Source organism: Nanorana parkeri, unplaced genomic scaffold (genome assembly GCF_000935625.1).
Source record: "Nanorana parkeri isolate BGI_ZX_2015 unplaced genomic scaffold, ASM93562v1 scaffold477, whole genome shotgun sequence".
Classification (NCBI taxonomy): domain Eukaryota; kingdom Metazoa; phylum Chordata; class Amphibia; order Anura; family Dicroglossidae; genus Nanorana; species Nanorana parkeri.
Window position 1 is genome coordinate 816793 of NW_017306745.1, and position 12157 is coordinate 828949.

At 46.6% G+C, this 12157-nt stretch overlaps 1 protein-coding gene across 1 annotated transcript in view; it reads right to left on the reverse strand.

Annotated features, from left to right (window-relative positions):
• Positions 1–6230: 6230 nt before the first annotated feature.
• The window catches only part of CASD1 (CAS1 domain containing 1), a 30434-nt gene continuing 24507 nt past the window's right edge, over positions 6231–12157 (reverse strand). The window contains exons 15-18 of the mRNA XM_018560773.1: positions 11548–11688; positions 10416–10493; positions 9731–9823; positions 6231–6965 (exon numbers count right to left, since the gene is read on the reverse strand). Coding sequence (XP_018416275.1) covers positions 6717–6965; positions 9731–9823; positions 10416–10493; positions 11548–11688 — 561 coding nt within the window. The 3' untranslated portion in view covers positions 6231–6716. The remainder of the gene's footprint in view (positions 6966–9730; positions 9824–10415; positions 10494–11547; positions 11689–12157) is intronic.

Consider the following 12157-nt stretch of genomic DNA (forward strand, 5'->3'; position numbering starts at 1 on the left):
GGAGATTGACAGACGGCAAGAAAATGGAAGTACAATAAAACAGATTTTATAAATTAAAAATGCCTTAAAACATATTTACACTTCTGACATTTTTATATATCACTTTTCAAGCTATACAAAGACTTTGATAAATGTACAGACACACATGTACACACACACACACACACACACGCACACACGCACACACACGGCTGAACATCTGATCGCACAGAAAAAAAATACCACTTAAAATCCAAAATGGGGCCAAAAACCAGATTATAATCACAGGATGGGCGGCTTCAGAGAAGGATCTTCAAAGACATTTTTCCATAAATCGCCAAAATAAATGGGAATCCTTCAGAAGAGAAAGATGGGAAGCAACATGTGCCGATTCCAGGGCTTCTGTCATCCTGGCTTCATGACTTAGTCAGTTGCCATGAAGCAACAAGAAGGCAGCCAGCGACTTATGAACTCGTTTCAGGTCCTTCACTCACTTGATAGGAGGAGGTTGGAGAAGGATGACGCCTCCGGAAGGTGCAATAGGTCAGCAATGGAAGCATCTATATTTTGTTCTTTACAGGTTCACTTTAATGTGAAGCTGCGCTTTGCCTATGAAAGTAAGGCAACAGGTTCTTTAAACTGGCTTCTTTGTCAGCAGAACAACTTAACTTCCCTCCCCGATGGGAGAGAAGAGAGGAAGCCCTGAGTGAGCTCTAAGCTGTGACTGAAAAGTGGATAAAGAGCCTCTCCTAAGCCACATATGACAGTACTGGGCCAATCACAAAGGCTGAAGACTCTCTCCTAACCCCCATATGACAGTACTGGGCCAATCACAAAGGCTGAAGACTCTCTACTTACCCACATATGACAGTACTGGGCCAATCACGAGGGCTGGAGCCCCTCTCCTAACCCACATATGACAGTACTAGGCCAATCACAAGGGCTGAAGACTCTCTACTTACCCCATATGACAGTACTGGGCCGTTTACAAAGGGTGAAGACTCTCTACTTACCCCATATGAAAGCACTGGGGCATTTACAAGGTCTGTAAACTCTCTCCTAACCCATATATGACAGTACTGTGACAATCACAAGGGGTAAAGACTCTTTCCTAGCCCCCGTATGAAAGCACAGGGCCAATCACAATGGGTGAAGACTTTCTCCTAACCCATATATGCCAGTGCTCAGCCAATCACAAGGGATGAAGATCCTTTCCCAACCTCTCATGAAAGCACTGGGCCAGTCATGAAGGTGGGGGACTCTCCCCACACCACCAGATGACAGCACAGGTCCAACCAAAAAGCCTGGAGACTCTCTGACAACCCAACATGACAGCACTGGGCCAATCACCAGAGCTGAAGACTCACCTAACATCTATGTGACAGCACTGGGCCAATCACAAAGCACGAGTGCTGTGAAGGGAAGCAAGTCACATGCTTACCCATACCTAGAAGTTTCCGTTATTTATCTTTGCTGGTGGCAGAACAGTGCAGCAGGGGTAGGGAAGGGAGAGCATGTGCGGATGGATGGATTGGCAAGCTATTCCTAAGCGGAAAACTTGTGTATTGCAGAAATGAACTGAATGTTTTTTTCCCATCTAAGCAAACCGCATGAGTATAGCTCAAATTCACTTTAATGGTCCATTAAACCTAAAATACAAATTGCATGAATGTGAAAGATTTAATAATTCTGTTCACAAATACATCTGTAAAAGGTTCTCACAGCTGTACAAAAACGTGAGATATTTGGCATCGCTTTGTAAATGGTGGCTCACCGGGGTGTCCTTCCAAGGGATGCAGGACAGGAATTAATGGCATCTACAAAAATCTCTCACACCTTCACAGGTTCATTTCATACATCATCAGCTCTGATCACTCCATTTACATATGTCTGTATATGTAACGTATTGGATCTGTCCACCAATTCAAATACTGGCCCTTTAAAAGTGAAAAATAGAGCTCCATAAAGCTGGTAAACATGGCCTCCTACTGGTCACTATAGGAATATACGAGGATAGTGGGAGCCAGTAATGCTGGGGTCACCACCCTCCTACTGGTCACTATAGGAATATACGAGGATAGTGGGAGCCAGTAATGCTGGGGTCACCACCCTCCTACTGGTCACTATAGGAATATACGAGGATAGTGGGAGCCAGTAATGCTGGGGTCACCACCCTCCTACTGGTCACTATAGGAATATACGAGGATAGTGGGAGCCAGTAATGCTGGGGTCACCGGCCTCCTACTGGTAACCATAGAAATTTAAGGAAATAGCGGGAGCAAATAATGCTGGTGACACTGTCCCTGGTGGACACTATAGAGATATATGAGGATAGTGGGAGCCAATAATGCTGGGGTCACTGCCCTCCTACTGGTCACTATAGGGATATATGAGGATAGCGGGAGCCAGTAATGCTGAGGTCACCGCCCTCCTACTGGTCACTATAGGGATATATGAGGATAGCGGGAGCCAGTAATGCTGGGGTCACCGCCCTCCTACTGGTCACTATAGAAATACATGAAGATAGTGGGAGCCAGTAATGCTGGGGTCACCGGCCTCCTACTGGTCACTATAGGGATATATGAGGATAGCGGGAGCCAGTAATGCTGGGGTCACCACCCTCCTACTGGTCACTATAGGGATATATGAGGATAGCGGGAGCCAGTAATGCTGGGGTCACCACCCTCCTACTGGTCACTATAGGGATATATGAGGATAGCGGGAGCCAGTAATGCTGGGGTCACCACCCTCCTACTGGTCACTATAGGGATATATGAGGATAGCGGGAGCCAGTAATGCTGGGGTCACCACCCTCCTACTGGTCACTATAGGGATATATGAGGATAGCGGGAGCCAGTAATGCTGGGGTCACCGGCCTCCTACTGGTCACTATAGGGATATATGAGGATAGCGGGAGCCAGTAATGCTGGGGTCACCGCCCTCCTACTGGGAACCATAGAAATTTAAGGAAATAGTGGGAGCCAATAATGCTGGTGACACTGTCCCTGGTGGACAGTATAGGAATATATGAAGATAGTAAGAGCCAGTAATGCTGGGGTCACCACCCTCCTAGAGGTCACAATAGGAATATATGAAGATAGTGGGAGCCAATAATGTTGGGGACACCAGCCTCCTACTGGTCCCTATAGGGGATATATGAAGATTGTGGGAGCCAATAATGCTGGGGTCACCGGCCCCCTAGTGGACACTATAGGAATATATGACGAAGGCAGGAAATTCAGCCAACCCCTCACCTGTCTCAGTGGTACAGAGGGATGCTGGAAGATTTCCCCACTAGGGTTAAAAATACTCAAACCCTGCCTCAGTCTACATTACTTAAAGGCATAGTCCCCCTTTTTTTTAAACTTCATTTCATATTACAACCATATTTAGTGTGTAATATAAAGCAGGGCTGCATACATCAGCCCCCTAAACCCAAGGTACCCCTCTCTTACCTGGAAGGTGGGGTACTTCTTGTTCCAGGTTGTTGCTAACTAAACTAAATTCAGTGCGGTTGCGCATTGCTCCGCCCAAACAGCCGCATCATCCATTCACAGGGATTGATAATACCGCAAGCATCATCTGCCACCATGAGCAGAGAGACTCAGCTGATCGCGCTGGCAGAAAAGTGGTGACATCATCGCACTTGTAGCCCATTGATTACATCCTCAAGCCCCATAAGAAGGTCTATACTTCCATACGGGGCTGGGGGGGAAAACAAAGGCCTGTGCATTGCACCAGCAACGCATTGTTCGCGGTTGCAATGCTCTGCAGGCTTCAAAGCAAAGGTTTAATAAATGCACAATTTTCATTAACTCATTTTTGGTTCAGATCTAGGTTGTTTTTGGGTGGACTATGCCTTTAAACTGGTCTGAGTTGCACATTAAACAACATACTGAGATCCACTTCTATGTACAAAGGACCTGCTAAAGACAACTGCATATACTTACCTTTCCGGCAGATTAGTTCTTAAAGAGCCATCGCTTGACTACTCACTGCCCCCTGCAAGTACTTCACCAGTCTGATGGGACTAAGCTCCCCCCATCGGTCTCTGTGGTTTCCCCCGCTGGCTTGCATATCCTGTAGTAATGTACAAGTCCTCAGGAGAAACCACAGTGAGCGCGGAGAGGGGGTGAAGAGTCACCAGCACTCCAATGCAATTTGTACACATTTATTTGTGGAACATCACATTAGTCATATAGAGCGGACAATTTGGGGCCACATAGGGTCTTTAAGGCGACATAGTGGCGGTCACTATACCCACTCAATAAAAGGACTCGGTGTGGCCCTGAAATGTTGGCTTTATTTCAAGGCTGCGTTCGCACCTGTGATTAGGGCTGCTTTGGAATTCTGCCCGCAAGAATCTGTGGATTACTGCATCCAGAATCACAAGTGTGGGTGAATAGCTGCTGCCGCTCAGCCTATACAAAGCAATGACAGCCGATGATGGCCACAGCTGTTCAGATGTAATCGGACACAGCTAAATACCTGCTGTTAGGGACAGATGATCGGCGTGGAATGCAGTACCACATCTAGAATCACAGGTGTGGGCGAATAGCTGCTGCCGTTCAGCCTATATAAAGTAATAATGGCCATTGATAGCCGCAGCTGTTCAGATGTAATCGGACACAGCTAAATACCTGATGTTAGGGACAGATGATCGGCACTGGACGCAGTACCGTGTCCAGAATCAAAGGTGTGGCTAAAGAGCTGCTGCCTTTCAGCCAATACAATGATGGCCGATGTCTGTCTGATCATTCATTCCTAACCGCAGGTAATCCACGCACATCTGTGATTTTGGCCGCGGGAATCCGTATTTTCTTGATGCCAGAATTTGCAAATAGCCCTAATTTCAGGCGTAAATTGGGCCTTCGTCAGATAGGGCCAACAGTTCAGGGCCACGCCAAGTCCTTTTCTCAAGGAGACATAATGACCATTCCTATGTCGCCATGAGGAAGTGACCCCAAAATGTCAGCTCCATGGGACTAATGTGACGTTCCACAAATAAATGTGTAAGAATTGCATTGGAGTGCTGGCGTCTCTTCATCCTTTTACCTCTTTGCCGCGGTTTTCCCCGCTTACTTGTTAATTACTACAGGCCAAGAAGGAAGGATTCACTGTGAGCAAAAGGGGAAGCAGGTATCTGTCCCATCTGACCGGTCGAATACTTACAGAGGGTGGTTGCCATTGAAGAGGCGGCCCTGTAAGAGAGAAGCCCCTAAAAAAAGGTAAGTATATGAAGTTGTCTTTTAGCAGGTCGGTTTTACGTACAAGCGATCCTATGCTGACAATCACTTTAACCTCCCTGGCGGTCTGATTATTTCATTTTTTTATCTCCTTTTTTTGTTCAATTTTTTTCCGTATTTCTTACTTTTAAAATTCCCGCCGGTTTCCGGCCCATTGTGAAGCGGATGCTCGCAAGGGACGGAACCCAGATGCCGTCATTGGCCGGAGGACACAACGCGGCTCGAGGTACAAGGTAAGTAACGCTACGCTGAGTGTGGCTCGGGATTACCGCCAAGGAGGTTAAAGAGACCCTGTCACCACCTAACAAGTAAAAAGACAGGCAGTGTTACCTGCTCACCACTTGCTGTGGTTTCTCAAGCATCTACTGGCTACATCAGTTGATTACTGCAAAGATTATTCTACGAGTAAGCAGGTTATTCACGCAACCAGAAGTCTGTGAATGTTTGCAGTCACCAGGAGAGCTATAAAGTGGCGGCTTTTCAAGAACCCCGGAGAGGTAAGTATACACTGTCTTTTTTTCATGGGTAGGTTGTGTGTACAAGTGGCAGGGTCACTTTAAGTAAATAAGCTATTTCGGAGGTCTTTTGTAATTGCAGTTACTGTGGACATGACCTGAATAGTGATGGGCTCGGGCGTGTTCGCAGCTCCACGTGCCGAGCCCGCCAGGAAGCTGACAGCGCCGCAGCACCAATCACAGGTACCGAGACACTTCCCGATCTCTGCAGCTGCGGACCGAGATAATGTCTCAGTACCTGTGATTGACGCTGCGCGCTCTCAGCTTCCTGGCGGGCTCGGCACGTGGAGCTGCGAACACGCCCGAGCCCATCACTAGACCTGAACACACGGTACAGCCCATAGGAGTGCACAGAGGTGAGAATTAACAACGCACTCTCTAAACCACGCCCCCCTCCCCACCTCACCCATCCATGCTTAGTGGAGCTCCCCTTTAAATGGACAAGGCATCATAACAAAACAATAAATACAGCTACGTATCATTTTTTTCCCCTAAGAAATAAATTATAAACTTCAATTATGTTCAATTACACATATTAAAACCTCATTATTCCGGCAAAGGATTGCATTTAACACACACCGCATACTTTCTTAAAGGTTCCTTCTCTTCTTTTTTTAAAACAACGGCGTACTGGTATCACTTCAACGTTCTCCCACAAGGATCAGCTACAACTGTTCACAGCTTGTGTAGTCAGTGGTGCTTCGCAAGATGGACCTCCGAATACCACGACAAAAAAAAAAAGTCGGAGGTATCTCCGCGTGCAGCTTTACTTGGGAACGGAAGTGGAAAAGGAACAGTCTTCCCGTTCAGGGCTGTTCATGGACGCGGATGAGGCAGATTCTGCCCCGGTTCGGTCCGCTTCCTATAGTTTATCTATTTACAAAATAAGCCAAGAAAAAAAAAAAAACCCTGACGTGGCTGCCAGGCCCGCCGGCTCAGGGGTCCGCGGGGAGATGGTCTATGTCTTCTGGTAATGTTATAGTGACGATAAAAACAGGAGTATGAAAAAGAAGGCGGTGATGCACAGTAACCTCTTGAGAAGGGCCGAGCCGTCCTTCGGTATGAAGATCTGGGCCAGGTCGTTGGTTATGTGGGAGATTTCGTGGGCCGCACACACGAAGATGAAAGTGCTGATGATGATGTTGAGCACCGGGTTGCCCGGGATGAGGACCAGGATGCCCTTGGTGTCTGCCGCCAGCCAAATGTGGTACTGACAGATGAAGAGCTGCAAAGAAAAACATGTCGCTGAATGGTTTGTATCCGGCAGTCAAGAAATAACATTTGCATTTGCCTGGAGCAGCACAGTGAAGTCTTCATAGAACCGAAGCTACTCATCTATCTCATTCATTCACACAGCCCAAAAATAAGAGGCTCAATCCTCATTTCAGGGCAGTGGGCGGAGCCATGCAAATCATTGCTGTACACCCCACTGGCCAGGTGCACATCCAGAACCCGCTGATGTAAAGTGCAATTATAGCCCGATGATTCGCATGGCTCTCCCATGCGAATCATGGAATGAGGATTGATCCTCTTATTTTTGGGCTGTGTAGTGGAATGAGAAATGTGAATATCTTTTGTTCTAAGACTTTACTGTGCTATGCCCTGATTGGACTGGAGGGATTTTTGATTTCTTTAGTCCCTTCTCACCATAACCTATGGTTATAATGCCTCATTAGCTTGGAGCAGCGTTTCTCCAAGGAACCAATCAGAGCGGATCCTGAACATGTGACCAGAGCTGACAAAGTGGTCACGTGCAGGCTGAAGACTTTTTTCCATCATTAAAGGACACAGCTCTGAAGAATTCTAAGACGTAGGGTTAAGCTGCTGCCTTTAGGAGAGAGGAAATAGCACAACCTACTTCTCAGAATTCTTCAGAGCCGTGTCCCCCAAAGGACTCCGAGAAAAGGATTTTATGGTAAGAACACAATCCTATTTTTTTGATATGTGTGCACCTGTCTGCATAGAGCAGAGTAGATTTTTTTCAACTCTGAATTATTGTCAGGTTACCCGACACATGACAATGCCGCTAAATTAGTCCTGGGCATCTAGGCATCAATGACCGCTGGTCATGAAAGAGCTACAGCAAGACTATGGCTTTCAATTATAAAAAATAAGTGCTGCAGCACCTAATCATAAGTGTAACTGCACCTACAGTTTTCACTTAGTCCCCCTGCAAAGTCCCACAAATACCTGTAGATCCTATCATTGAAGCTTGCTGTGATGGGGTGGCAACAATGCTGCACTGCTCTTCAAATCAGAGCAGCATTGTCACTCTCATGTCAGCTGTGCCTGCTTGCGCTACATTCCTCATTCTACACATTCGGCTAGAAATTCACTTTAACAGGAGAGAATAAAATAACTCAGCCATTGAGAGGGCCCTCTCCTGACTGATCAACTAATCTCTATAGTCAATACAATAAAAGACATGCAAGTGATACTATGTAAAAATATATATGTGACATCACAAGCACTACAATATCTCATACAATATGTGCTTGCTGAAAATTCTATACTCTCCCCTAATAAAGTTGGAAAAAACAAAACACTGCAACAATACATACTCATACATATTTCATACACTGCAACAATGTATATCTCACTGGCATTCTCATCTGTTTTCTGTAGTTAAAGCTGAACTCTAAGACGATATAAAGGGCGCCAATTAATTGTCCCCATCAGTGGCGTAACTAGTGACCTCAGGGCCCCGATGCAAAAATCCATGAAGCCCCCCCACTCCCGGACCCCATGTCACCTTCATGCTTCCAGCTCCCTGTCTCCCCCTTCGTGTCCACAGCAGCTCTATTCGGCACTGGGCAGCATTTCTGTGTAATGAGGGGGCGGGGATTACACCGCTCCCACTCATTGTGTGTGATGAGGGGACGGGGATTACACCGCTCCCACTCATTGGCTGCTGCCCGGCTGGACGGGGATTACACCGCTCCGACTCATTGGTTGCTGCCCGGCTGGATGATACTTCACGCTGCGCCCGGAACCAGGTGAAGAAGAGGTCCCAGGACTGACATTAGCGGATACCGGGATAATAAATATCCTGGTAATCAGCGGTTACCAGAGGCCCCTTCCTCCTGTCCTGGGCCCCCTCCAAGTGGCGGAACTCCAGGGCCCGGTTGCGACCTCTGCGACCCTGGTTGTTCCGCCACTGGTCCCCATCTCACGTGCGTACATGTTAGTAAGTGCCTAAATTTGACTTGGCATGGCCATTTTGTGGTCCATGTACAGCAGAGCTCAGAGAGGGGGAAGGAAAAGCAGCACAAGGAGCTAATCAGGTGTGCTGCAGTGCATAGAGAATGCTGATGGGAGAGGCTAGTGACAGAGGGGTGAGCTCATCATTCTCCTGCCTCTCTTTCAGTATCCAATTACAGACTGAGGGTGGGAAGGGGACCTGTAAGTAAAATATATATTAATAATATATAGACACCGGTACTTGTTCAGCCTGATGAAGGGGATCCTGCGAGACCCCGAAACGTTGCATGGAGTGCATCACGTTATGCTGCGTATTTGACTTGCTATTGGAGTGCCGGTGTCTACATTATTTCGTTTGATATTGACCACAATTGCCAACCATCGACAGTCGCAGGCACCAACCCTCATTATCTTTGGAACAGCGGTTTCGAGTGCGATGGGTTCATGGACTTTACCCTGTAAGTAAAACTCCCGCATAGAAAGATCAAATCCCCTCCCCTACCGTACAGGACTGTGTCAGAGCTGTGTAAATCTCAAGACTGGACGGACAGAAATCCTTTGGCAGTAAAAACAACGCTCATATATGGATTTCGCCGTCTGCCTGGAGTTCAGCTTTACAGATTGCTAAATGGCTGCTATTGGTCGGCGCCCTTTGCCTAATTTGCCCTTACAGATGACATGTTTCAGATACTTGGGCCACTAACAGATATTTGTGTCTGAGGTGTTGAGTTCGGCGATCAGATCAGAAAAGGCCATTGTGTAACGCCTGCCGGGGGAAGCGGTACTTACTTCTAAGGATATTTTACCAAACCAGGCGAAGAAGGAGCTGTACACGGAGCGAGCATATCCAGGAATGTTCCTAATCAGGACAAAGGCTAAAATCTGCAGAAGAAAATGTAAAATGAGACAGAAATCTTAACTTATGTAGCACGTTGTCATGCAATAAGCTAATCTCATGGCTCCCCTAGTGTAGGACACGTGGCACCAGGGCTGGCACAAAGTCCTTTCACACCCAAGGCAAAAAGACCCCCTTCCCCCATGAGATGTGAACTTCCCCAACAGTATAGGCGGCAGTCCCTGCCTGTTTGAGCCCCCCTCCTACTGAAGCACCCAAGGCGGCTGCTTCTTCTGCCCACCCCATGGACTGGACCAGCGTGGTTCTGGTAGGACTCGCATTCAGTGAAGCCGGGACACTGCAGGGCTCAGGATTTCTGTTTGTTGCTAAAATGTCACCTACCAATGGCAGACAGCACATGGTGTATGGGTCTGTGTGTTCTAGGGAACAATCTAATAAGAGAACACTCCATGCTGGTAGTGTATCTGGCAGGAAAATGTCATTCTAAAGCAACATATGCTGCTATGACAAGGGCCAGTTCACACAATAGCATTGTACTAATGGTCTGATATCTGAGCACTTAGTGCACGTGGACTGGCATGTCTGGGATCTCCTATAGTTATATTAATCATGTAGTACCTGTACAACAGAGACTGAGGGGTGCATCGCGTTACAATCCGACTTGTTTTTACAACTGCTGGCCCAGATTGAGTAAGTCTAAAGGAATGGAGAACACCATTATAAAAATATAAGAGATATATATACATACATACATACACACTCAATTAATAATCACAATACCAACCTGGTGAGATAAGTCCCATGTACTAAGTAAAAGACATTAAGATGATTTGTAATCCAATGTGAATCACAGTTTTGATGTGTAACCAACGCACACAGATGCATTACTCAATCTCGCCACTAGGTGGGGAAATTCACAGAAGACCATAACTAACTAACTATCTGAGCAGCTCTCGCCATGCCCAATTTGTTAACCCTTTCCCACCAGAGTAACACATGTGGCGTCACCGAATCGGGCTGCATATATTCTTATCGTACTTTACTAACAGATAAATATTCTGACCACCATTAAGGTCAGCAAGGAACTTTTTATTTCCGTTTTTCAGCAGTTGCACAAGGGGATTGTTTTGTGTTCTTCTAGACCACTTGTAAGAAGCCTTATTAACTACACTGCCTGGCCAAAAAGAAAAAAGTCACCTGGGTTTAGCTAAAAAAATAGGTCAGAGCCTTCCATTGTGGGCACCTACCATTGCTAAACCTAGATAATAGGTCTAGGATCAGCAATGGTAAGTGCCCAAAAAATGAGGTCAGCTGCCTATCTGAATGACCAGGTTTTCCCATCAATGGATTTTTACTTCCCTGAAGGCACATTGGACATATTCCAAGCTGACAATGCCAGGATTCATCGGGCTCAGATTGTGAAAGAGTGGTTCAGGGAGCATGAGACATCATTGTCACACATGGATTGGCCACCACAGAGTCCAGACCTTAACCCCATAGAGAATCTTTGGGATGTGCTGGAGAAGATTCTACACAGAGGTGCAACTCCCCCATCATCACTACAAGGTGAAAAATTAATGCAACTCTAGAGGAAATAAATGTTGTGACATTGTATAAGCTTAACAAAGCGATGCCACAGCAAATGAGTGCCGTAATCAAAGCTAAAGGCGGCCCAACGAAATATCTTTTTTTTTGGCCAGGCAGTATGTGAAACTAACCAATATGTACGACACGGGTCATTAGCACTTACCAGGAAGGAGACGACAGACACGAACAGTAAGATGTTGGACACTCTGCTGCAGAAGAGAGGCTCTCCCTTTCCTTCATGGAGGACCTGCTGCTTCTGTAAAGCCAGGTAAGTGAAGGCGACCAGCATGCCATAGAACACAGCCTGGAAAGGAAAGCGAGCAGTATGTAAGCAATGTCACCGCGTAACACTAATGGGGACGTGGACATATATATGGAATAGTATGAGATCATCAATCATTTGGGCCACTAGTCATGTTAATGCCACTGAACACATACACTATATGGCCAAGAGTATGTGAACACCGAACCATCATATCTATGATTGAGTTCCGTGTCTCCTGTGAAGGGCACATATAATACTACAGCATACAAATGCATTTCAGACATTGTGAGCTTCTAACCTTGTGGTACCAGTTTGGTGAAGGCCCTTTTCTGTTCCAGCATGACTGTGCCCCCGTGCACAAAGCCAGCTCCATAAAGACATGGTGTGATGGGTTTGGTGTGGTGGAACTTTAGGTGAGGATATCTTTGTTAATTTAGCTCCCCAGACAAAACAATCACATAACCCTTGAAGTGTGTGTGTGTGTGTGTGTGTGTGGGGGGTTAGCCCC